General features: G+C 40.3%; 2 protein-coding genes across 5 annotated transcripts in view; both read left to right on the top strand.

The window, feature by feature from the left end:
• Positions 1 to 1,440: 1,440 nt before the first annotated feature.
• On the top strand, positions 1,441 to 11,560 carry LOC107314696. Of its 3 annotated transcripts, none has more exons than XM_015864202.1 (10): positions 1,441 to 1,572; positions 2,695 to 2,788; positions 3,548 to 3,679; positions 3,894 to 4,005; positions 4,566 to 4,639; positions 5,335 to 5,436; positions 6,384 to 6,415; positions 9,168 to 9,464; positions 9,943 to 9,985; positions 10,830 to 11,560. In XM_015864202.1, exons 1-10 carry the CDS (start codon positions 1,546 to 1,548, stop codon positions 11,135 to 11,137), a joined length of 1,221 nt encoding a protein of 406 aa, XP_015719688.1. In that variant the 5' UTR covers positions 1,441 to 1,545; the 3' UTR covers positions 11,138 to 11,560. The 3 variants fall into 3 exon arrangements, with proteins under 3 accessions (XP_015719688.1, XP_015719689.1, XP_015719690.1); XM_015864203.1 differs by lacking the exon at positions 1,441 to 1,572 and adding an exon at positions 3,100 to 3,272; XM_015864204.1 differs by lacking the exon at positions 1,441 to 1,572 and adding an exon at positions 3,100 to 3,272 and having other exon boundaries at positions 3,548 to 3,729.
• A 93-nt stretch (positions 11,561 to 11,653) lies between these two features.
• CARS1 (cysteinyl-tRNA synthetase 1) overlaps positions 11,654 to 26,988 on the top strand; it is a 33,184-nt gene continuing 17,849 nt past the window's right edge. The window contains exons 1-10 of one of the 2 annotated variants that reach the window (XM_015864194.2): positions 11,654 to 11,770; positions 16,212 to 16,457; positions 18,637 to 18,728; positions 19,513 to 19,601; positions 20,452 to 20,548; positions 20,974 to 21,072; positions 22,041 to 22,190; positions 23,306 to 23,446; positions 24,177 to 24,265; positions 25,394 to 25,515. In XM_015864194.2, coding sequence (XP_015719680.1) covers positions 11,746 to 11,770; positions 16,212 to 16,457; positions 18,637 to 18,728; positions 19,513 to 19,601; positions 20,452 to 20,548; positions 20,974 to 21,072; positions 22,041 to 22,190; positions 23,306 to 23,446; positions 24,177 to 24,265; positions 25,394 to 25,515 — 1,150 coding nt within the window. In that variant the 5' untranslated portion in view covers positions 11,654 to 11,745. The remainder of the gene's footprint in view (positions 11,771 to 16,211; positions 16,458 to 18,636; positions 18,729 to 19,512; positions 19,602 to 20,451; positions 20,549 to 20,973; positions 21,073 to 22,040; positions 22,191 to 23,305; positions 23,447 to 24,176; positions 24,266 to 25,393; positions 25,516 to 26,988) is intronic. The other variant, XM_015864195.1, reaches the window with a different exon arrangement.

The raw sequence follows: 26,988 nt of genomic DNA, 5'->3' as shown, positions 1-26,988 counted from the left end.
GACTTAGAAAACCTTTGTATTAAGGAGGTGGCTTGATAATAACAAATATAGCTGCATGGAAAGAAGTGTGGATACAACTCTCTGAATGAACAGATAGGATAAGGGGCACCACCCAAATGTTGACATTCCAGTATGAAACAAATCACACATTTTAATTGATGAGATTGAGTAACAAAATGTTTCCAGAGAAACAAAGGATTCTTCATCCTTGAAGAACATCAACATTTTCAACACAGGTTGGATTCCTTTTGGAGTTCATCATCTGAGCCACTCCTTTCTGAGACATTCTGATCTATGTAGCGTAAATCTCAGTGAAGCCCAGCCCTCTGGCCTGTGCCTATGGAATAGTGTTCAGTCTCTGGCAATGCAAGGTCCCCTATGGGCCTTAGAAATGTTTGCTCATAAAGTTGTGCAAACATACCCACTAATTTCCTGCCTAATTGTACTTTGAATACTTCAGCACATCTATCGCCTGTCAGCGCAGCCTTCCTCATCAGACACATTCCCCTTTGGGACCAAGACACTGAGAGGAGCCTTTGCTCTTCTGTGGGGATATTCATATTTGTCTGGCACCAAAATAATAAACAAATCAATAAATACTATAGGTAGATAGAAAGATACAAATCTGGGTTTGAGGAAATAATGGCTATGGAAAAAAAACAAAACAAAAAAAACAATAAAACAACCCCACAAACTAATCTGAACCAAAGAAAAGAGGCACTGAACAGGAAGCCTTTACAAATCATTAGATGAATGTTCCAAGTTCTTTTGGATCCGTTCTATTCTGCACCCACAGGGATTTCGCTGGGACTTGTTACTACAGTCAAAGAAAATAAATGTTACAATGAGAGGAGCACTTCAATGAAAGAAACTATTAACCTACATAAACTAATTATGAATCAGCAGAGAAGTTCCGGACTTATAATGCCACTGCCACAAGGGATTGAAAAATAATCCCAAAAGGAAAGATCTATGTGTTCTTATGCTATTAATGTTGATCCAATCTCAACATCTGGAGGTGAATGTTCCTACATGCCAGTCATTCACATCTGAAGGATGGAAAGTTGTCTTGGGGGAAATCAAGGCTGCTGTTATTCATTTAGGAGTAGCACTCTGTTGTAAAAAAAGTCGAGAACCCTTTTGGCAATTAAGAAAGCCCAGTTATGCACCTGTTTATATGGGTTTTGAACAATTCTTCCAGCCTTTGCCTCTCTTTTGTACGATCAGCAGAAAACAGCCCTTTAGCAACAGTATGCCAGATTTGGTCGGAAAGCCGAGAGCTGGTCCATGTCCCAACACGTCACCGGCTTCCTCCTGTCCTAATTGAATGCAAAGGAAGCTACTGGAACTTAAGCCTACATGAGACGCACTTTCCCCCGACTCAGAAGCGCGCTTTCGGTACAGCTGCGTAGTTGCTCCGCCTCGGCCCCCTCCTGTTCCGCGGGGCGGAGACAGAATAAAAAGGCTGGCGCAGAGGTTTGGCTTTGAGTCGCGCCGCAAGCGGAGGGCAGTGCGGTGCACCTGGCGGGGTTGGGCGCCGCTGCGATGGGACCGCTCCTGTTGTTGCTGCTGGTGAGTGTCGGGGTCACCGGACGGGGGTAGAGTGGGGTGGGAGGGATTGATGCCTGGCCGCCCCGGGTCGTCCCAGGAGGAGAAAGTCTTCCTTCGCGCCGGCCTGAGTCAGCCGGCCCAACCTGCCCCATGGAGGTTTCCGCCTTTCCTTCCGACAGAAGTTCTTTAGTAACTCCCTTTCCCTTTTAGTTTGCGTTTCAGGATTTAGGGTCGTGCTAACAAAGCTCTCCTGAGCCCGTAGAGGCGCGGGACGTCTGGAGTAGCGCAAAAGAGTCTACGGCTCTTTCCTCGTAGGAAAGAAAGCAGCAAAGCAGGAGAGAACTCTTTAATAGAATTCCATTATCTCATCATGAAATTGAGGGGTTCGTGAAGCCCGCAATTACGGGAAAGGCTTTCGGTGTCCCGCGGGGAGGAAGTCGGAAGGGTGTAGTTGCGGGAGAGCGGAGCGCTCCCGGCTTTAAGTCGGCCGCTCCGGGGCCGTCCCATCCCTCTTCTGCCATAGTTCACCGCTGTCCCCGCCCTCCGTCTGTCCGGTCCCGGCCCCACACGCCCGGCTGCTTTCGTTCCTCGTGCTGCTCCGCGGGCGGTGCTGCGCGGCCACACGGACTTCTTTAGGAGAACGGAAGCTTACTGTTAATGTTCGTGGGGTTGCGGTAACTCTCCGTAATGTCTTACTAACTTGCTTTCTGTTGAAGATTATGGAGTCAGTGAGAAATGCTATCTGGGAATTCACCGGGCGCTCCCTCCGGTTGTCCCACGGAAGACGCAGACCTGAGTTAAACTAGCATAGTAAATGTGGCGAGGGAAAGTGAAACGAATCCCTTGCAGGAGGCACGGGACTCAGCCTGTGAAGTTCGCTGCCGGTGAATGAGCGGCGAAACAGAGGTGGGGTGGGCGGAGTAGCTTTCCTGCAGCACTTCAGCTGCGGCTGAAAGCGTGGTGCTGCCCTAACATATCCCTTGTGACCGTAATTACCGCTGTGCGCATCGCACTTAGCAGAAATTAGTCTGGGTTTCCTTTGTGGCTTCCCGTGAGCGTGTTTTCCAGCCCTTACAGAACCGTCTTCCAGAGATCGCTATCCAGAATTAGTCACCTGAAAACACCTGTTGGTCTCTGCTGTAGGTTACGCTGCCGACAGTGCCCGGAAGCGGCGCAGAGGTCTGCGGAGAGGAGGAGTACTTACATGAAGGCATTTGCTGCCAGCTGTGCCCGGCAGGTGAGGCTCCAGGAAGGCAGCGGCCGTTTCCCCCTCCGTGATGGGGCCGTGTGGCTATTCCGCGTCCCGTCGGGAGGATGGCGGGCCCAGCTGGTGCTGCGGTGGCGCTGTCAGGGCTGGTCTCCATTTCGCGGCGGCAAATTGCGCAATAAGGGCCGGGTGAGGCGCCTTGGCAGCAGTTCAGAAAAATCTCTGCCCGCTCTGAGGATGCGGATCGCGACTTTGTTTCTAACAGTTGGCCCAGGGGAATAGCTCCGTGCCTAGAACTTCCCTTTGCCTTTGTTCTCCCTTTTTTTTTTATCGTCGTGCAGTTGACGCAGCCTCGTGCAGAGAAGTACTCCACCTTTGGATAGTATCACAGAGCTATCGGACGAATTTAAGGAATTTCGAAGGAAGAGACTGTGTCATGGATTGATTGTTTTTGTTGCACAAGCAAATCTCCCCGTGCCTGCCATGCCCCTTCCAGCAAGATGGCACTTGCCACGTGAGCAATGCTGTGCCGCTTCACTATCTTATGGCCAACATTTAGATCCTGTAACATTTAGATCCTGCCAACATTTAGATCCTGCTGTAACAAATCATACTTGTTCCTTGGCTGGGCTGGCTGCTACCTTTGCTGTGAATGTGCATCTTGACCGTACAGTGCCCCTTGTATTGGGCTGTTTGCTTGCAGGGGAGGGTTAAACTTTGACTAAAAATGGTTTTGTGTCGTAACGTTCTTAGAGTGCTGCTGCAGCCAGTGTTTCTCTTCTTCCACAGGTACTTACGTTGCTCGACACTGCGATACTCCACGTAAAAGGGGAAGCTGTAACTCTTGCACTGAAGGACAAGATTATACTGCCCACGCAAATGGCTTGGAAGAATGTTTGCCGTGCAGACAGTGCAAAGATGGTACCAAACATTCAGTGAAGTCTTTAACTTTAGGCCCCTTACCCCTTGCAGTAAGCCTGGTCCTCTGCTTTTTTTTTTGCTTTTTTTTTTTTTTTTTCTCTTTGAGTTGTTGGGAATATTGAAGTTGGAAAAATAAGTCACATTTATGAGCATTGTACAACTTGGACACAGTTGTACAGAGCCACAACTTTGTTTTCCAACTTCTGTTTTTTAGACCAAATAACTTCGAGAACCTGTACTGTGACCAGTGACACAGAATGCCAGTGCAAAAAGGGGTATTTCTGCCCTGCTGAAGGCTGTGAAATATGTCAGAGATGCGGTGAAAGGTAAGTTAAATAAGGTACTTAAGCAACTATGGTCTTTCTGGTTGACTTAACAGCTGTGGCCCAATCTGTGTCATGCCTACCACATGCTATTCACCTGTAAATAATTCCCTTGAAGCCTAGTGCTGTTCGTGCATCTGAGTTCTAGGTGTTAAAATACACGAGGTTGAAACCTCAAACATGCAGATTTTGGTTTTGTTTGCATTGTAGCATATGGCTGTATGCTTGTGCTTCTTGTGTCTCTAGGTTAGTGTTCTAGGTTAGTGCTTCCCCCATATTGACAACTGAGTAAGTTTTGTAGCAGCCACCTGAGGTGGAACTTCCTGTTGAAGGAAACTGACTGTGAATGAATAACACATCTCTTTCTCAGCTTAGAGGCAACATGCATAAGCTTTATCTGTTTTGCTTTTACTTAATCAGCGTAGGATCTTTTAAAACTAGAAGATGAATTTCTAATATTGTCTGTTCAAGTTCTGTTAATGTTTCTAAGCTTTGGCAGAAAACAAACTGGTGTGGGTAGAGCTGTAAACATTTATAAACCTCTGTATTGCCACTGACTTTAGGTGTCCAGAAGGGAAACAAATTGTGCAGATCTGCAATGCTACAACGGACCTAGGATGTGGCTTACCTGATCAAGGTCTGGTACAGAAATACTACTTGGCTTGTCTATTGGGTGTGTGAATTGTAGATAATGACACAAAAGCAGTCTTAAATAAAATAGCTTGAACTACTGTAGCATGCTAAAGACTTCCTGTGTTTTAGCCTGGGAGTTATTTGATAGAGCCAGATCTCTCAAATGGAGAGGCAAATAGCTTAAACTTCACTGCAACAGAATAGTTACACTGGTGGAAAAGCTACAGGTATTCTCAGGGTTTTTGCAGTTTCAGCGGTGATGCTGTTGAAAGGAGTGGATGGTACAAACACCTGTAATATTTAACATGCCTGAGAAGCTGTGTATAGTGTGACTTTTCTTGAGAACGGGGAGAGGAATGGGGCCTATTGAAAGTATAGCACCTAAATGTCATCTTTTTAGTTTGGTTGGTTTTTTTCCTCTCATTTCTTGCATGTTCTTTCTTCTGAAAGCCTAGTGGGTTTTGTATGGTGACACTGTACATAACCCATCACTGCGCAGGGATAATGATGTACCATGGAAACCCGTACTTGGATTCAGGTCAGCTGAAATTTCCAGCACCTGTTCCTTGACAGCGTAGCTGAGTCATTATGTGAATATGAAGCTTAGTTGTTCTGTAGGGCAGCAAGGAAGGCTCACACTTAAGACTATCTCAACTGTGAACTGCTTCAAACTCTAATTTCATTCATTTTCATTTGCAGGAAATAGATATCTTACTTGGACGACTATGATAATTGTGGTTGCTATTGTTTTTGCTGTCTTGCTTGTGTTCTACACAAGAAGGAGGTGTAAGAGTGATAAAGGTAATTCTGCTTTATTAGTATCCAATAACTTTGCAGAATTAGGCAGAATGTGCACTAAAACTGTCCTTGACATTACCATATGGGGCCTACTTAATAGCAAAGCTCAAGCTTGTTTGGCTTGAGTAAAATGAAGACCTTTTTTACGCAGTAAATAAAACTTATAGGCATTAACTGAACGGGTGCCTTAGCCTCAAAGTTTAGCATAGGGTGTGTAAAGGGAGCTCCTCATCTACTTGCGTAGTATTAATGGAGGCAGAAGAAAAATCTGCGTGGTGAACTCAGAGGTAGAGTGCAAAAAGTAGCAATTAATCAGGCCATTGATTACTCCCATTCATTAGATTTTATTTATTTCTCTGCCCTTGAATCATTTCAACAACTTAGCACAAATGTTGGTAAGTCCAGTGTCAATTAATCTTTTTTAGTAGAGACTCATACATTTGTGTGAGAAATACTTTTCCTTTCCTGCATATTGAAGTGGTGGTTGTTTTTTGGTTTTTTTTTTGGTTGGTTTTTTGCAAGTTGCTTAAATGAGAGTAATGTTGGAAATGATTTGAAAGTTTTAAAGCAAACTTTATTCAAACCATGGTTTACTGCATTTATTGCTGTAGAAACAATTTCTGACTTTTCTTTAGCTATTGCAATAGCTCATGAAAATGCCTAAGAGGAATAGTCTTGGGGGTGGGGAGTGTGTTTTGAAGGAGGGGCTTAAAGTCCAAACCGCATCTTGAGGCCTGTCTCATGCAGCAGGACTGCTTGTCACTGTTTCCATTGTTAGTGGAAGCTCAGGTTTGTACTCAATGTGAAGTCTGTCATTTCAAAGAATCTCAATGACTGGTTCTGGAGCTTTGGCTTGATGTAGAGAGTTATTATACATAACTACTGCATGAATTCAACTATAATTTAAAGCAATTCCAAGAAGTTTCTTATATGTTAATTTTATTTTCCAGCTACCTTATATGACAAAGCAGAGAAAGGACTGGTAAGTGTATAAAAGATGAAGTTCCATCAAAGCTTTGCATGACTAACTGTGCTTGTTACACAATTCCTGATATTTGTCTCCCTGTATTCCTTTGGTGGGAGGTGCAACTGGTTGATTCATGCTTCATGCATTCACTTCCATTGAAGCTGGCCTTTCTGGTACTTGCCTTGGAAATATTACAGAGCCTGTGTCCAAGATGTTGTGATACTGGGGTTGGGGGGGGAGGGAGGAGGGAAATAGGCAAGCACAAGTGTTCACTTCAGGCTGTTGCTGAGTGACACTTTGATTCAATTGGTTATTTGTTGCTTCATGCTTATATTCCCCAGAAATGGCAGCTATCTCTTTCCTGCATGCTGATATACTCAAAATGCAAGGGAAGCTAGAACATAATAAGATCATTCCTTTTGGTCAGCAGACAAATTAACTGAGTCTCCTGCAAGCTACGGAGCAGGACCTATAGTCTAATGCTTTGATCCAAGGCTGTCCCATAAATCAAGGAGTTCAGAGCTCAGAGCATGTTAGTTCAGGATGACATCCCTGAAAGTGCTTTACCACATTAAGGCTTGTTGTTGATGCATATTTAACTGAGAAAGCTGTTTTCACCCCAGTCTCCTGTAGTGAAGGACTGCTTTAGAACATTAATTTTACACAGTCAGAAAACAAAGCTATTTAATAATATGCTTTTGGTCAGCCCTAGAGTAGTCAGGCAATTGGACTTGATCTCTGTAGGCCTTTTCCAACTGAACTACGTGATTTCTGGTCTTGTATTTAGTGAGATAAGGCAAGACTAGTTAAGTATTAGTACTACTAGTATTAGCTTCTCTATTTAGAAATTTCTATTTTAGAAGTTACGCTCCTAACTGCACAGCAAGATATCAAGGAGTTTGAACTTCCCACTAGATTAGTTAATGATGCATAACACCAGGCCCTAAAACACTTGTCTTTGGAATTTAAGAACCAGATCCACATTAATCTCATAGCATACGTAGCAGGAGAAAAAAAAGTACATGCATCTATCTTGTCTTTTACCTGATATGACTACCACTCACTTTGTGCATGAGCTTTTGTCTAATTTACATCTAATTACTTGAAATGTTTAACTAGTATTTTATATGTCACCAATATTTGAAGACTGAAGGGACAGAATTCAAAGGTCATCAAAACATTACCTTCAACTCTTCTTTTTTTTTTTTTTTTAAGGTCCATAAGTGGCTCAAATATATGAATCGTCCAATAGGTTTTGTCAGGTTGTTTCTTCCTGCACCCTGGCCGGGTTCACAGCACTTCATGTATTCGTAGGAGCTGATGAAGGAGTATGGCAAAACACCTTGTCAGGCTGGTGCAGAGTATAGGAACAGGCAGAAATAATCACTCTTTTTGAATAAAACTATTGCAGACTATAATCACAAATTATGTACAGTGATGCTTACCTATAAAATAACTGTAACAAGTGTGAGTTGCAATATCTGTGTACTTAAAGAATGTACTTACTGCTGCTGTAATGAAAACAATTGGAGAGTTGCATGTTCCTCAGACCAGATACTTTAAGCACCAGCACACTGTCCTTCCACAGTGTTAGGGAACTTATAGTACTGCAAAACACATGTATTGCAAGTATATTGCTGCTACCTTATTTCCAAAACTGATCAGCAGCTGTAAGTCAACCACACTGTAAGACTTAAGTCTTTAGGTGACCTAAGAACTATCTATCCATATATATGAAAGCAGCTTATTTATTTCATTTGCACCCTCTAATTGGATTCAGCGAACATAGAGCCAAATTACACATATGATGAATGGGGTGGTTCCTGTCACATCCCTGCCTACGTGTGCTGGTGTATGTGGCCACTGACCTTGTGCAAACAAAGTGTCCAGATGCTTATGGGGAAATTGTACCTTGGAGTCAAGTCTTATGGTAGAAGAAATTAGTACTTGCCCTCACTTTGTACTTCAAATAAAGAAATTAATGCTGCCTGAAAATTTTTGCTTTCCACCCAAGCTGATAAGCTCTGTGCAAACTGGTCTGTTTCATGCTTCTCCTACTCTCTGTGGGTCGCTGTCACCCTGAGGTAAACTCTGTGGTCGCAGGCTTACTTAATGCATTGATAATACTAAAAGTGGTACTTCCCCCTTGCTTTATTCCCCTAGCTAAAGATATGCAGTGTGCTCTGGTGACTACTTTGAACTGAGTCTATTGTGTGAATGTGAGGAAAAACTATTAAAAGAACAAACATAAAACAAGTACATTCTAGTACACTGGCACAGAGCTGATAATGGTCTGTCAGCTCAGTAAAGCTCTGAAAGCATCAACCTTCATACAGTGATACATTTAAAGCCTGTTCGCAGGCTGATAGGTCATTTCAGTTCAGGTGCCTTGTGGCAACTTAATTCCTTTCTGCGTGTGGGGGGGGTATGCCTCTTCTATACCCAAGAAGGAACAAGCGTTAATAGATGCTAGTGAAAAAAGGAGGTGAAGTTCCATGCAGTTGTTATGGATAGATATAATGAGAGCTACTGCAGTCTAGAGGAAGCAGAACAGCCAGCAAGGTGAAGAGTTTAGGCTCTAAGACTGGTGGAAATATGTCTATAAAGGCTGTGGTTTTTGCATATTTTTAAACTTTGCTTAATCAGCACCTCTCCTATTTTTTTCTTTGATGTTAGTATTCTGATTCAAGTATTCTGTTTCCTTCCTCTAAATGGTCCATGGAGCTCTATCTGTGAAACCTCTAAAATAAGTTATTTTTCTTTACAGGTATATGAAGATAATACACTTTTACCAGAAGTGAAGATAATTGAAAATAATAAATCCCATCCAGATAGCGAAAACTCTGGTGAGAGCCCAGAGGGCCAAGTGAATGATGATGATAATTCAGAAGGGAAAAACATATCTCCAGAGGAAAACGGTGCTGTGTCTTATGAGAGAGGCACCGTCCCACAGAAGAAGCTGTGGTGCCAAACACGAAAATGGTGGAAGAGGATCAAAAACTGTACTTTTCAATCAAATGCCCAGTGTAAAGTAAGGGACGTTAGGATGCCATCATACCGTATGGTAAGTGAGGGAAAAATAATCTCATAATGTATTTTTCTGATATGGGTATAATTTGAATTGAGCTCTTCATCCTTCCCTGATTGATGGATGCTCTTTTCAAGCAGTATTATAAGGAAGAGGAGCCTTTGCTTAAATGATAGAATAAAAAATACGAGAAGTGATATCTTGGGAAAGCAAACTTCAGTTCATCCTTTAATTTGCTGTAGGTCTCACCTTCTTGTTCAGTGTTTGTACAAGTGCCATTCTTTTGCAATAACAGCAAATATGTTGTCTTGGTGCTTCTCTTCTTAGATAGTAAGTAGCATAGCTGCTTTCAGCCTGGTGTTCTCTTTACTCTTTCAGCTGAGCTGTGAAGCTCTCTCTGCTCTTTTATTGGCACATATACACCGAAAGTAATCTGTTGAGTAGCTTAGGAGTAATTGTAAGTGAATTAAGTGCTCTGACATGCTAGAGTAATGCTTCAACTTTTTTATCACAGGTGCAAAAGTATCAAATAGTTGTTAAAGATCTCACTCAAAAAGGTAAGTACTCTACAAACAGTCAGTAGTTTGAATTTGCTTTTTCTTGTTGACTTTAGTGTAGACTGAAGGAATAGTTTTAGGAGACTAATATAGCTTACGGCTATAAGGCTTTCATTTGAATGTAAGATATGCTGAAACAGGATTATTACTGCATTTAAGTAAAGTCATAAACACTGTGGCAGATTACTTTGAATCATAGATCTTCTGGGAGTCTAATGCAATCATACTTCTAAGAATAAGCGCAGTACAGAATTTATTGGTATGTTTTAAATAAGTCTATGTGACAGCAGTGGGGACTGCCTTAACGACTGAGGTGAATGTCATAATAGGAGTTCTGACAAACGTCTGCTATATGTGAGACTGCGTGAAAGCCCTACAAGTAACCAGCAAGCTGATGTGCTGGATTTCAAAGTGATGGGCTTTGCTCCTGCTAGTCCTAACATGGCATGCCTATACTGACAGTATAGTGAGGTGTTTAAAGCCTACAGTTGAGTTGATGTGTTAAGAGATAGCAAAAACGTGTCAGTGAAACATTCCCTAATACCTCCATTAGTGAATAGTATTTTGCCTGGTGACTGCTTTTAAGATGTGCAGACTGGTACCTTTAGTTTCTTAAGATAAGTAGGAAGCCTGTTTGCCCTACTGCTTCTTAGGTAACGAGCCTAATCTTGCTGCCACTGTTTAGTCTGTGCATGTGTTTGCTAAAAAGTAATTTGGAAATGTGTATATTAGTTGTGGGGGTTAAACCCACTAGAGGTTAGAACCTATGCTTATATATTAGAATATAATACTTTAGAACTAATATGCTTTTGTGGATGTTTTTGTTTTTGTTTTTTCTCCTCAGAAATGAGAGATTGCTTTTTGGCTTTTATAAAGGAAGTACCAGTGAAAAAATGGAGGAAGCTTATGAGAACTCATCTGGAGGAAAATGTTATTGATAGAATTGAGTATAACTGGCCTAATGATATAGATGAGCAATGGTATCAGATGCTTCTCATCTGGAAAAACGAACTGGGGGAGAAACAATCTGTTATTAAGTTATTGGATGAGCTATGGGATATAGATACTTGGGCTTACATTAATATAGTCCGCACTTTAACTAGTAATAACATTATAAGTAAAATGGAAATTACAGCTTCACATTTTCACTGAACTTCAGAAACGTTCCTGTATGCATATAGGAAGTTTGTATAAATAAGGATGTAATAAGTTGCTGGTAACAGTGTGGGTGTGATGCCCTTCTTACCTGCACACAGGCTGGAAGTCATTTAACAGGCTGGGCTGAACTGTGACAAGACTCCAGTAGCAATATTCAGTTTTCTTTTTATTTGAGTTATACAATGTGAAACTCGGGTACCAGCGGCAATTTAGAAGCGCTGTGCTTCAGTTTGCCTTTCCTTTGTGAAGCTGTGAGGAAAGAAGCTGAGCCATGGAACTGAGAATGCGTGCAGCGGTTTTTTGGCTGAACTACCTTATTTTTGTTTACGAGATAATCGCATTTCATTTGTGGTGGGAGCACGTGGCATGCGAAATGTTCTGTTCAAAGTGCGGTAATAAAAACTCATTGAAGACAAAGGCTTGAGTTGGTTCTGGGCAGAGGAGAGAACCCCGCGTACAAAATGGCGCCCTTCGCGACCAGCCCGGCCGCCATAGCGACCACAGGTCGGAAGTAGCGTAGAGCGGGCTGGGCGGGGCGAGGCGGGAGCCGCTTCCGGGCACGCTGTTGCATCAGCTCGGCGGTGTGAGGTGGAAGCGGCAGGATGGCAGCGGCCCCAGCCGAACAGGGTAGGTGTGCGGAGGGAGTCGCGGCTCACCCCGGGGGGCTTGATGAGGCGAGGGGAGGCGTTCTCCGGGGCTGTCATGGTGCTGTGAAGGCGCTGCGGGAGTTCGCCGGGATGATGTCATGGCCCCGGCTGCTGTCAGAGCGTCAGGTGGGCGCCGTGACATCACGCGGAGGGGCGGGGGGGCGGCAGGGAGAGGAGCTTCTGTCGGGGGGGCGCGAAATGGCGGCCGGCGGGGGGCGTCGGGGCGTGAAATGGCGGCAGGGACGTCGCCTCGATCTCCCCTCACTCCGCGGTGGGGTCGTCGCCGCCGTCCCCACCGCGACGTGTTTCTGAGGTGCAACTTCTGATTTTTCTTCAAGGTTTCTTTTATTATTTTTACGTTATTTTCTTTATTTGTGCCTGTCCTCTTCCGTATGGGGCTCTCCCGTAGCAAATGGAAACCTGGAATACCAGTCGTACAAGAGTGAAATACCTCTATGGTATGTCAGGGGCTGGAAGTTTGTGTCAGTCCAGCTGAGGTTCTGATATTTTGTCCCTTTTTTTCCCTTGATTTTCTTACCGTTTCTGTGTAAGGGAGTCCAGAATTGCCCATTTCCAAGCCCTGTCTCTTTGTCAGCCTTTTAGTCAATGAGGGAGAGACACCACACTCTCAGTTCTGAGTGCTCTTAAGAAATATTTTTAGCTCCATTCCTTCATAGCAGAACAGCCCTCGTGTTGGACGTGGACTGTGATCTGGTTTCGGTTTGGGAAAATGGAAAGTGGAACTCGTAGGGCTGAAGTGAATAGGGCTGGACAACTCCTGTGGTAGGATATGCCTGTTCTAAAACCCCATAACTGCTCTCAGCACCCTGATCCCCACATGTGTGTCATGGGAAGCTCCATCTCTGGCTATCTGGCTATCAAAGTTTGGAGCCGTGGTACCAGCATCTTTTATGAGTTGTTTTTGTGAAAGCCCAGTTGGAAGAGAAATGACGCTTGAAAATACTCAGAATACTAAGGTTTCCTCTCAGAGAATGCAACCACAGAAACCCCAGGGTGTTCCGGTTGGCTTACAGGTGTGACCCACAAGGTCAGCAGGTTCAGGGATGCCCAGGAAACTTAATTCTTCCCTGAAGCAAAATAGCTCCTGTTTTCTGTTTAAGTGACCTTACTGCCTGCTTAATGGCTTCCCTGTATTTGCTTTGCTGTCAGCATCTTAAAAAAAAAATGGAGCTTTTGGAGTGTTATGCTTTTATTACTATTTTCAAATGAATAAAAGTGAAAATTTCTGCCAAATTTGATATTGTGTGTGTCTCGCCTCACGGTTAAACTTTGAAAACTATTTGCTTCTGCATTTTATTTATACATAAATGTTATTCCTTTGAGGCTGTGTGCTGCTGCAGTCTCCTAGCCTGTTCCCCATTCCCCCCAGTTGTCACCAAAGCCTTCTGAATGCTGAAAAGAAAGAAAAATGTCTGACAAATACATTGCTTGAAGAGACCACACACCAGCAACTACAACCTAACAGTCAGGGCTGTATTAGTGTCTACAGTGGAATTTTTTCAAAACAACTTCTAATGATGGGAGAGTGTTACATTAGCAATATTCATTCTTGGGATTTTTGAAGGTTGTTTCGCTTCCTCTCCACGCTTGTTTTCTGAATGGGGCTGCTCACTGGTGATGTGATTTAGTGTCTGTGGATCATTCCACTCACATGAGTTAACATTCAGCATTCTTATGCAACAGCTCTGTAGTCAAGAAGACACTTCCCAATGCTGCTGAGGAGTAGCAACTGCAGTTTCTATTTTGGGAGAAAAGAGAAGATTACAGTGAAATAGAAGAATAGATTTATTAGCGTAGGTTCCTAAAGAGCAGCATTAGAAAACCTGGTTCTGTATGTGTCCTCTGGCCTGTCTCTCTCAGTAGTTGTTGAATCCATAGATTGATATTAATTAAATTCTGCAGCCGGCTGCCCCTTTGTAGACAGCTGGCAGATGGAGCAAAGATGGGTCAGAGATGTAGGAGAGCCTGGAGTTGCTGTGGTGTGTGAGGAAAGTACATGGAGAGAGACCAGGAAGTATTTCAGTGGAAGTGTGTAATGAATTGAAGGTATTGTGAGATGCTGAAAGGGGGGGATTGAGCGTGCAGGTATAAATGCCAAGAAAACAAACTTGTGCAGAGTGATTACTTCTGTTTCAATTGTGATAGCAATAAGATTGGAACAGGCTTTTGTAGAAAGATAGTCTTGACTGATCTATTTTCCTTAAAGGCAAATCACACTTCTCTGTGGTATGCTGCCTTCCAAGTACAGTGTCATTGTACTCATTCTTTGTAGGAGCTGAATTTGAGTCAGTGATCTGTCTCAATGTAAAGACATCCTTCTATTAGGCTCCCTGGGCTAACTGGTTTCTCTGATGTATCACACTTCTGAGTTGGCTGCTCTTAGACATAATGTCAGACTTACAATTTCAGGTATTAATGTGCACACTGAGATTGTTCAGACAAAATTTGTCTGCCCTGCTGATCAGGACTGAACTGGTACCAGCAGCGTTTGCTGCCTCTCCTCAATAAAAGTAGCGTGTACCTGTTCTGTCATCTTTGTTTTATTCGTGTATAAGTTTGTACAGCTTCCCTTTTAGATTGGTTTATAGATGTGGTTGGAAAGCAGTTATATTGTTTCAGATACACTGATTTGATCCCCATTAGCCTGGTGTATGATTAATGGCCATAATAACCCTAATAATACTTTGTGAGTGGAGTGTTGTTTTCCTTGCAACAGATCTTTTCTTTGAGATACAGTTCCATTTCTACACAGATTACCCCTGCAGTTGGTTTTTTTGTTTGTTTGTTTGTTTGTTTTTCCTTCATATGATTCATGGACACAAAATTCACTTGTCTTAGGTTTCCATAATTCTTGAAGGTAGCTGTTTCAAACTACTTAATTTGTATAAACATGTAAAGTTCTGTGTTGATAAATATCAGTAAATATTTAGGAGCCTGAAAAGTCTGTAGTTGAAGTAACTGTGTGTACCAAAGCCGAATCCCATTCAGCTGGGTAAAGCTAGACGTGGGGTCTCACTGTGAGCCATTACTGACTTGTTATCCCTTATTTAGAATTAACAGTTAGATGGACAGCCCTTGGGAAGGTCTGAGAACACAGGGTGACTCTGACTCAGTGTATGAATTTTTAATGTTGTTGGTGACCTGTATTATTTATTTTTTCTACCTCTGATTTTCTGAAATCTGTTCTGTGTGCCACCTACTTTGCTTGTGCTCGAGAAAGTCAAACACAAATGTGCTTGGCATCAAGCTGCCATTTCTCTCTTATCAGAGTTACTCTTTCCCTTGAGAGCAGCTGTTTAATTTTTACTAGATTACTTTAATAATTGATTTTCATACAGGAAATCAGTTTCTTATAAGGTCCTAACTGATAATACTTGTGTGCATGTGAAAAACACTTTTATTTAAAGCTTTTCACACAGAAGGTGGTGTTGCACTGGAACAGGTTGCCCAAGGAGGCTGTGGATGCCCCATCCCTGGAGGCATTCAAGGCCAGGCTGGATGTGGCTCTGGGCAGCCTGGTCTGGTGGTTGACAGCCCTGCACATAGCAGGGTATTGAAACTGGATGATCATTGTGGTCCTTTTCAACCCAGGCCATTCTATGATTCTGCAGTTCCTTACACCCTCCCCTGCTTCCCCTGGATGCCTTTCATCCTTCCCTTCCCCCACAGCTTTGGCCTGTGGGCACCTCCAGTGCTTTGGGAACTGCTTGTGCAGAAAGGTTCTGCCAGTGCAGAAAGCAGCACTTGTGACTGTGGTCCTTGTAGGATTTGGGAATAGGAACAGGTGTTCCATTACTGCCTCCTTCACACATTATTGTCCTTGGCCACGTCTTAAATTACTTTCTTGGCTAACTACCCAAGCAGGATGGTGGCTTAATGTTTACACAGTGCTTTGAACACTAACAGAGTTTCAAATGTTGAGTCACCTTAGGAAAATATCCGTGTTAGGCTTCATATCCACTTGCTTACAGAGGGCATGCCATTACTGTGAGCATCCCTTTGGCTGCTTCCTCCATAGGAGCACGTTCTTATGTTTGCAAGGATGAGACGTAATTAAACCTGCATTGCTCGTGTACCAAATAAATCACGGAACAATTGTGAAGGAGAAGCACATGGCACTGTCCTTCTGTATGTCTGTTTAATCATATTCATTTTAAGTGTTATTCATGTCTGAGGAGAGGGTTGTTGTAGGAGAATCACGTACTACGATGTGAACGTAAACCTATTAATAGAAAATGCATAGTTATTCATTATCTTGTATTAAATACAGTTCTCTCAATTTTCTTGTCAGTTACCAGAGCTAATTTGAAGGGGGTGATGTGTAGTATAAGGATATATTTTGGTCATGGGATCTTCTTCTTTTAATGCTGACTAAATGTCCTGTACCTCTGTCTTTACAGCTTCCAGCTACAGTTTTATTCTGAGCATTAGTGAAGAGGAAGCCAGGGTGAAGGCTTTGAACGAGTACCTGAGCACTCGTAGTTATATCCAGGGGTTCACATTTTCACATGCAGATGTGGAGGTGTTCAGAAAGTTTTCGGGGCCACCTGTGGACCAGTATTTCCATGTTGTCCGGTGGTACAGACACATAGAAGCAATCTATGATGGCAGCAGTGAAAAAAATGACCCTTGTAAACTTCAAACAAGTGAGTAATATGAACTCGGTGGGCAGGTTATAGACTAGCTGCCATTGTAATGATTTTCCTACTGAGAACTAAAAGTTTCCTTTCTTACTCTCTTGTACACTTTACAGTTTACTGTATCCACTTGTATTCAAGCTCATGAAATTCTTGTTGCATACTGTTACTATGTAACTGATGAATCCTGAGCTATTTGAGTGTTACAGCTGTTTCCACAACTCTTTGGTTTTAGAACTCCTCAATGTACAGAATCTGATTATTTGTTGTTTTTTTTTTTAGAGAGCTTGCCAATGAATAGTAAATGGATATGTGGGTTTTGGCTGCTTTCCTACAACAGCACAATTTGTTCAGTCTGTGATTTTTTTTTCCCTTTAAGGGTAACTCAATAGTTCTTATAATAAACTGCATCCTGCTTCTGAAGATTGCTATTAATGCTGAATTTTAAAAGGAATGTTTGGGGTTCTCTTTTAATCCTGGTCACCTGGGGGTTGCCAATGACTTGAGGAAATACTAACAGGTTAATCCAGGTCGTGGAGTAACCGTGGGTGCTGGCATTTTTGGGAGCTGCATCATTCCCCTTAGATGATTTCCAGTGAGCTAGTCTAATGTAATTGCTTAATAGTGAGAGCCTTGCTCTGGGAGTCATGAAATAATAATAATAATGACATGGAGCTGGTTTATAGTGCTTGCAAGATCTGTAAATGAATGCAGAAAGCGTTTGTCATTTTGACTGACGGTTGTTGACTAATGTGACTCCAATGCCATCTTCTCACAACCTGTCATCATACTGCTCTCAGTTCCTAGCAGAGCAGCAGTTAACAAGTGGGTTTTGTATCCATGTGTGTGCCTGCATGCATCTGTGCTGGTTATTGATTTCCTTTCAGCAGTGGAGGGATCTCAGCTGCACCACTGGCTCTGGTAGCAGATTTAATGCCACTAACTGCTGTTTGCCTGCAGGATTTCATGGATCAAGGTGGGGCAAGAAGAGAAAAGCTTTCAGTTTTCTTGTCCATGAAATCTTTGCTATTAAGCCTCATTTTCTCAATGAACGTGTCTTGTTGGCTTTATGATCTGTGTATACTTGTTGGAAGTCCTGAAGAGATGCTGTGCAGTATTCAGTATGAAATATCACATGGATCTGCCATGCTTCTTAGGCCTTGGATGTGTTGTCAGTGTGTTTTTGGGTACATCATAGTGCCCCAGAAATGGCTTAGAGCAAATGAACTAGGGTTGCGCAGGGGGGAAGTGACTGTTGGCAGGGATGTGTTTGAGCACACTGCAAAGCATGCCTGTTGCTTTGCCCTTGGTTTCTGTGTAGTGGACAGCTTGCTCACAAACTGGGAACTTTGGGGTGCAGTATTTTTTTGTTTGTTTGTTTCCTCACATTTCGTGTGGTTGTAAGTTGAAAAAAAGCTTTACTGCTTTATCTTTTGTTAGACTAACCCACACAGGCTTCCTCCCCTGAGGGAAACTTTAGCCGCAATTAATCATACCAGGGTAATCTTCTAGATCAAAGAGTAAACAAATCCATACCTTGCTGTATGGTCTGCATTTTGGATATTCGGCTATAGCATTGAAGTCAGTAACATAAAATAAAATATATGGAATAAACACAGTTCTGTGGATCCATAAGCTGGACATCAAATGGAGTGTTTTAACGAGACAATTAAAGTACTGTGAATATTTTTTTTTCTTATTTAGGCAGTTATTCATAAGGAGGGAGATAAGGAAGAGATTACCCTTACTGTGTACCATAGGTATTTATGTTATGTAACTTGTAGGTTTTCAGTCAAAGTGTTTGTATGAAGATATTAGAGACACAGATTTCACAAAGAACATCTTATGATGGGATCATAAGGCAGTTTTGTTGTCAAAACAAATAGTTTATATGGTATTTTAATTGCAGTTAAAATGCATATCATACTTAAATCAAAAGGTAATAGAAGTTGCAAGTTAGGAGGCAGAAAATAAATTAGGTTGAAATTGTTTACTTCGCTTTTAGTGGCTTTTTAGTGTCTTTAGCTCTAACAAATGTACTTTAGACTACTAAGATTGGGGTTGTTTTCCGTAATTATATGTATGTATATGTATGTATATATAGAACTAACACTGTGATAAAGGAGGAAATGTTATACTGTAAATTTGTTTACATTTTCAGTTCTCTTTAAATTGTGTTTTTTCCTAGGTAAAGGCAAGCGTGTGCAGCCCCCTTGGTCTCCTCCTGAAGGGACAAAGCATTCTAGACTCTGCCTCTACAACAGCTTGACTCGCAATAAGGTGACCAAATGAAGGAAAACTGAACATCTCCTTAAAACACAGATGGGAGAGTTATCAAATGTTTGCTTCATTGTATTCCAAATCAATAGATGAGTTTCTGAGTTTTATTTTGTCATAAGAAGGTGATAGAGATGTTGCCTTAGTCAAGTGTGTTTGCTGAGGCAGGTGCCATAATGCGCACAGTAAATATACATGTGTGTTTGTATGTGTACATTCCTTAATGTGTAATATGAAATAGCAGTTTATCATCATCCAGAATAGCCAGTGTTTCTTCTCTGTAATGTAGATAAGTATAGGCAGTGTAAACAAAATAAAATCAGTTTCTATTTTTTTAAATATTTTGTTGTGCCTATAAAAAATCTTGCAAATTGTAAGGTTGTGGTATAAACTGGCAAAGCATCCGGTGGTCTTGGCTGAAGGTGCTTTGGGAAGGAGAGGTAATACTGAAAACACTGGTGTTATATGGTATGTAATATCCAAGAATGTGTGAACTTTCAATATCGTATAACCTTCTTCTGTGCCTGCTGTTCCATTTTCCATGCACAGCCTGGAAAATTGCCTGCCTAATCTAAATCTTTTTACTTTGCTATATGAATTGATGAGAGTGCAGATTAGCAGGGCCTGGCTGCTTTTGTTCTTTCTTATGTGCCAGTGGTAACCTTTGATTAAAACTGAGGGAGGAATAACCACTATATTTTCATGTTCTGGTATTTCAAATGTGGTTTTGGCTGAGATCGTAGATGTTCAATTCTTTTTGCTCACTGTCCTATCCCTTTCAATTAAGGAAATATTTCAGCCGCAGAATGGAAAAAAAGTCACATGGTATTGCTGTGGTCCAACAGTATATGATGCTTCTCACATGGGACATGCCAGGTACTGTAGTTTCTAATTTCGGTGTGAGTAATAACTTTGTGTACAGGAAGCAAGGAATTAAACAGAAAAATGTGTGTAGATTGCTCTGAAGGTAATGCCTACTGATTATTTCCAGGGACACTCCAACAGATACAAATAGCGCATTAACACTGGTGGAGCAAATTCTCAGCTGCAAAACAGTTTTTCAACATAGTCACCATCATTACTTCTGCATTTTTGCCAGTGATGAGCAAGAGCCTGCATGCCATACTCATAAGTATCTACGCCAGCAGAAGTGACCCACTGTTGGCGCTGCTGAAACACACCACCCACAGCCTCACTGTGCTCACATCCACTGGATTGTCTCCAGAAACATTCAGCAAGTGTTGATGAATGTCAGTGGGTGCTGTTTTTTTCTGCATGGTGGAATTCAGTGTCACACCTTTTCTTCATCTGCACTTCCACATCAGACGCCATTTTGTCAGGCTGCCCCTCTGTTGCCATCCATTACATGGCAATAAAATATAACGGAATGTTGGTGGGAAGGTTCAGTCTCTACTGCCATACCACCAACACCCACCTCTGATGTTGTAGGCCAACATAATAAAATAGAAGGCATTACCTTCAGAGCAGCCCTTGTGCTTTATTTAGATGAGTGTCTTTCTGGCAAGTAGTTTTGTTAGACTCAGCTCTTGAGACTTGGGGTTAGAAGCATATTCTGTCATTGCATGGGGGAAAAACTTTCCAGTGAAAGAAAAGTTGAAACTGCTACAGAAGTATTGGCTGAAGTTAAGGTAGTTACTGCATGAAATAGAACTAAGTTTAAGCTGTTTATTTAAAAAAAAAAACAACCAAACTTTAATGTTTTTAGGTCATACATCTCCTTTGATATCCTGAGAAGAATCTTAAGGGATTATTTTAAATTTGATGTTTTCTATTGTATGAATATTACGGATATTGATGATAAGGTACGTTGTGTTTTTTTTTAAATTGTGATCTAAACTACTCCAGTTTGTGCATGGAATTCAGAGTGTAATTGCCATTTGATAAGCCAAGTTCAATTATATTCTTACTAGGGCCTTTATTTTGGATACAAAGTCACTGATTTTTCTTATTTCTAAAGAAGATGTTGTTCTTGTACACAACGGAATGCTTGTATAAATCATAATTATTAAGCATTTGATGAAGATATCTTATTTGCTTGTTTAACTGTCTGTTGTTGACATATGTAATTAATTCTTTTGAGATATTGAATGTGCTGTGTATGGTGTGTTTGATTTATATTACTGCCTGTGTTTCTCGTACCTTGTTATGTAGGGATTCTGAAATTGATGTTGAGTAGAGTTAGCTTTTATTTACTTTTTCTCTAACTTTTTGTGTTTCTGCTTTGCAGATCATCAAGAGAACAAGACAAAATTACCTTTTCGAACAGTATAGGAAGAACAAATCAACGCCAGCTCAGCTACTTGAAGATGTTAAAACTGCCTCAGAGGTGGGCTCAGTATGTAATCTCTCATAGCGTCTTTAGTTCTTACTCAGGAACGTAGCAAAGTATCTAAAGAACATCTCAGACTTTGCTGCCTATTTAAACTTCATGTATGTTTCTGTTACTCTACTGAACTGACTCCACATAGATAAGAAGTGTTACCGGAACTGTGTTTCACATGGGTTTTTCGGTTGTTCCAGAATTCATAAGAACTATTTATAAAACTTGTTTCTTTCTTGTTGACTACTGTGTGTAAATGTGTATAATGTTGTTGGGTATTGGGGGAAAAGTAAAACTTTTGGTTGTTTATTTGTTAGAATGCAAACTTCGAAATTTTTTAAATGGTCGTATGTCCATAATCTTTTAAAGCTGTAGATACCTGTGAGATTTCTCCTTTGTACCACTGATGATGGCCTTTGAAAGAGCAAAAAGTCTCCAAAGTTTCAGGGATTTAATAAATTGTGTATGTTGGATTAAAGGTGGGGGAAGGAAATTCTCTAGTCATTTTAGACCTACGGATCACAAAGAGATTATTGGTCTAATGAATGGAATATGGGCCTAGGAATTAGGTAGTGTGGAAATTTTGCTCAGCAAAATTGGCTAACATACCCTGGAAGCATAGCATTTAATCTCACCATGTTTCACATTGAAGCTTCTTCATTTCAGATTTGGGGGTAATTAACTGCGTAATTGAAGTGATCAGTTACATAGAAAATGAAAATTATTAAAAACAGTAATTATGACATAGTAATTTGTAACAGTTTTGAAAAACTCAATTCAAACATGGAGCAGATTTTTACTCTAGTGAATATATGTGTTTGCCTTTGTTTCTGATGAGAAACTGATAACAAAGCTGTAGGATAATTTATTATCACAAACAAGGCATTACATGGCTAAGTTAGTATGTTGTCTGTGGAATGTAGCCCAACTGCACTACAAGTTGCTTGTTTTTTTAAACCTTTTTTTGATTGTAGCTCTTTTCAGTTAAATTAAGTGAGACAACAGACCCAGATAAAAGGCAGATGTTGGAAAAAATTCAGAATGCAGTGAAGTCTGCTTTTGACCCTCTACAAGAAGCTGTGCAAGCAAAACTCCCTGCAGAAGAGATCAGCAGATGTCATGAGGTCAGTTTGAACTCCTTTTAGAATGATTTTTGTAACTATTATGGCTTTACAAATAATATTTTGCCTGTGGCAATTCCTGAAACAGTAAAGATGTTTACGAAAATAAGGATGGTGAGTCTGAGTACTTTCCAGTGCTTAGCATTCAGTACAGTGATTCCCGAGTTCAGCTATATAGTTTTAGGATTCTGTTTTTTCCGGTGTTTGTTTTTGTAATCCCCTCCTCCCGCTGTGATAGTGGCTCACTGTCTTTTCCAGAAAGGTTTTTTATTTTGCATCTATTTAAGGTTTTCTCTTCAGCTGTTTTTTAGCTTGATTGAATTAGTTTCTCTAGATGTTGTACTACACACTGTTGCACAATCATATCTGACGTTCTGTTATTAGTTGGAGTTTTCTGCATGGCTGCTTCCATCTCTGATCAGAAAATATACATAAAAATAATTACGTTTGGGGAAAGTTTTGTACCAAAGACTATTATAATTGGTGACAGTAATCCTATTGACTTTCTTGGGTTTCCAGTAACAAGTCTGGCAGTAAAATAACTAACTTTTAATAATTGGCTTCCACATTCCTCTTTTCTTGCTTTCAGATTATTCCTTCTATAAAATACAGGAAGCATAGGGAATGTTCCCCCTTGCTGACATATCTTAAAAACCCCATAACAAACAGAAAAAAAGCTGCTGTTGAATCAGATGTCATTATAAAAGTATACTAACTGAACAGGAAGCAGATAAATTTACCCAGTTACACCTTCTGAGTTATAAGTTGTTGGTTTTCTGTTTGTTTGTTTGTTTGACATCTCTTAGTGTAGGACTGAGAAATATATCCATGTTAGGATTCCAATTGTTCAAATGCTTTTCAGTGATATGCACCATGTAAATTCCACATGCCTATTTAAGTGACTGATAGCAAAACAGATGGCATTATAACTAGCATTACTTTCTCTGGTGTTTTATCTGTACATATGAGGGACAATAAGATAAAAATGTGATTACTTTGTATTTATACCAAAATGTCTTTTTCCTTGAGCAAATCTCTCTGTTCAGGGTTAGGTCTTTTTACAGAGTTTAAAGAGAACAAGGCTTTAATCAGTTGCACTTATAATTACTGTTTAATAGATACTATTGGAAGAAGCCAAAGATTTACTGTCTGACTGGCTGGACTCAAAATTTGGCAGCCAAGTGACTGACAATTCCATATTCTCAGAGCTCCCCAAATTCTGGGAAGGGGAATTTCATAAAGACATGGAAGCTCTCAACGTAAGTAAATGAACTCTTCTCTGTTTTAAAAGCGTATGTGCCGTTCCTTATAGTATTCAGAATACGGTTTACAATACAAGTCCCTAAATACCTATTAAAGACCTTGCATTTCAGTGTATCATTATAGAAATATTTTTTCCCCTTTAATTTTTAATATGAATACATAGTTATAAAGTTAGCACATACTTTGTTCCCAACCCAGTAATCTTAGCGCAATTGTGCATTTTACCAGTGCCAACTGAGATCTGGTGCATGTACTCCATCCCTCTTTGGTCTGAAATGGCCTTAAAATCATTAACTGATCCAGAAATTTCAGCTATCCTGTTTGCTGCATGGAAGAGCCTTACCAACCTACTTATCACTGACTACATATCATTCTATTGTGTGGTAGCAATGGCAATCAAGCACAGATTTATACATTACAGGTGCAATACTATGTCACATGTAGTAGATCAGAATAGCAAAGGTTTATTTATTTACTTCCAAACCAAGGTGGCGTGCTGCCTGTTCTGCCAGAAGTGCAGCATCCTATCTCTTGCAGTAGTGTATTGAGAACATGGCCTTAGAGACTGAGAAAAATTCACCACAGCGCATCGTTGCAGAGCAGAGAGCTTAAAGGAGGAATCTCAGATTCTGCTACCTTTTAAGCAGGTCACTATATGAGTATATGACATATATGTTGTGTGTATGTATTTATATATGTATAAAATGCTACTTTTTACTTTCTTAGGTCTTACCTCCAGATGTTTTAACGCGGGTTAGTGAATATGTGCCAGAAATTGTGGCATTTGTGAAAAAGATTGTGGATAATGGTTACGGGTAAGCTTGCTACTGAATGCATTTGTATGTTTGTACTGTATCAGAGCCAGAGCTATTGCTTTCAACACTCACTTTGAACTCTGTTCTTTGTTTTCATATGGAAGGGAGTTCTTTTCCAACAGTAGCATTTCATCACATAAAGACATTTCAGAGTTCTTTGTGTAAGACCTGCTGTGTTTAACCTGATGAAAATTTGCTACTGTATACTTGTAATCTTCAAAGGGACAAGTTAGATTATTACATTAATAGGGTGAAATCCTTGTTCCTTAAAATAAATAATCGAAGTCCAAATCACTTGAACTGAGTTTAGTTTACAGTCTTACAGTTTTGACATATAGGGGCTTCAAAACTATGTCCCTGAGTGGATTGGTGGATGTCAGTTGTAAATAACATAGATTAAAAAACAAACAGAGAACAACAAATCATTTTGAAATTATAGTCTGCCGTTGTCTCATCCTTGAGAAAGTGGGGCTAATCCTCTAGAAGTTCTTAAGTATCAGGATAGATTCCTGATTGAAATTTTTGAGTGTTCGTTCTCTTGTTGGCATCAGTTTTTCAGTATGGATGTTTATATTGTGAAGAAAGCAAAGCTGTTGTTCAGGTTGCAGTCAGTTGTCTTGCATTTCTTGCTTTAAATCTACAATTTTCATCAAAAGAAAAAAAAAAAAAACAACAACAACAAAATTGAAGATGATCTGTGTTGAACTATGAGCATTCATTGTGGTCCTAAAACTTTTTTCTGATACTTCATATCACTCTTGCAGTAGAGAAAATCAGCAAAGCAAAGGGGGGACAAAATGGGCTCTGAAACAAATATGATTCTTATTATATTATTGCAAAACATTAAAAAGGAATGTTGTATGTGTTTATTGGGACTGTTAATTTGGCATCTCACCTCTTTGAGAATTTAACAAAAAATGTTCTTCAGTGAGTTTTATTCTGACATTTAGTGGCTTATCTGAAGTATTTATGAGATTGCCTTAAAACTTAGGTGAGACTTCAGCTCACTTTAGCACTGTATGGTATGTGGGTTCACTAGAGAAAGTAAGAAGGTTAGTGATCTTGAGCGTACAATTTACTAAAGTCTTGATAGAAAAGTAAGCTATTTAATTATCTTTAACTTTCCAGGTATGTGTCCAATGGATCTGTATACTTTGATACTGTGAAGTTTGATTCCAGTGAAAAACACTCCTATGCTAAATTGGTTCCTGAAGCTGTAGGTGATCAGAAAGCTCTTCAAGAGGGTGAAGGTAAAAAGGGGAAATAATGTTTACATAAATTGCTCACATGTTGACCTCTTCAAGTGATTTAACTGATGCATAGATAAAACTTACAGTCCAAGTTAAATGGTTTGTTTACATGCTGCACTCCCTTTTCCTTAAAATTTCTTTTCCAAAGCTTTTTAGTTTGTGTTTGCACTTTGCTGGGTTTTTATCTGGAAAGCATTGAGTCTTTTATTCTAGAATGACATTTATTGTTGTTATACAACAATAAATAAATAATATAATAAATTATAATATTACAGTATGGTTGGTGAAGTACAGCCCAGTTATGTGGCTGTTTGTCTGATTCAAAGTAGGAGAAGCAAAGACTTGAAGCTGGGTCTTCCACATGCCAGATGAAATCTCTCCTACCAGGCTGGGGCTGTTTTATCACAAGTAGTTCTTGTTGACTTTTTTTTTTTCTTTCTCATTCCTCTCTAATACAGATCATTCTTTTTGTTTTGTAATCCTTGTTGTATTGAACTAAATCCAAATATAGAACTTTTGACTAGAGCTGTAGCAACAGATTAGCTTAAATAATGACTTTTATTGAGCATTTTATCCTCTTAATGTTATACAGTATTACTAGAAATAATCCATAGAATGTATCATAAGTGTATTAAAACATGTTTTATGTTACACTTGTAGGCAGAATTAAGATAGCTATCAATATCCAAAAGCAAAACATTTAATTACATGCGATGTTTTTCTTGGTTTAAACTCTGATACCTGAGATTTCCCATGTGTATGTCAAATAAAGATGCTAGCTTAAGCTACCATCTTAGCGGCAACATGAATGCATCATTGCCACTGTGTAAACAAACAATTATCTGTTTTTGCAAATAGGGACTATAACAGTGATAAATGTAACTGAGACCACACGTAGGCTTAGATTGCTTGCAGCTTAGCTCGTTTGACTCATTTGAGATGATAACCCTGACAGAAGCTGCAACTAATGTAAATAGAGGGAAGTAAAATACTCTTTGTGCTCAAAGTGTATAGCGAAAAGTTTGCTGAAAGACTGAGATTGCAAGTATCTCAAGCTGTACATCAGAACTGACAGGTGTATCTTTGAGTCTGGCTTTAGTCTCTCTCGAGTTCTCATGTGGCAAGTGTTAATGTTAACAAGAGACATTTTTTGACAATACTGCAGAAATGGTTAATTTTCTTGTTTTAAAGATGTTATAGCAAGACCACCAGTGAAATGATCATAAAGAAATGACAGCAACTAATACACACAGCTTCTGTGGTAACAACAAAGCAATAAACTTGTAGATATTGAAGGATTACCAGTCGTTCTGTGTGGCAACTGAGACAGGGGATGCAGAAGATACCTAGGACTGCACTGCATGCGTATTAAGGCAAATTAGTTAGTTGTGATTTTGGTATTTCTGACTTCAGAATGAATTGGTTTTCCAATCTTATTTACCTATGAATATAGGATGTCTTTATTTCTACATT

Source organism: Coturnix japonica, chromosome 5 (genome assembly GCF_001577835.2).
Source record: "Coturnix japonica isolate 7356 chromosome 5, Coturnix japonica 2.1, whole genome shotgun sequence".
Classification (NCBI taxonomy): domain Eukaryota; kingdom Metazoa; phylum Chordata; class Aves; order Galliformes; family Phasianidae; genus Coturnix; species Coturnix japonica.
The sequence above is the reverse complement of the archived record's forward strand: the minus strand, read 5'-3'. Positions and strand labels throughout refer to the sequence as shown.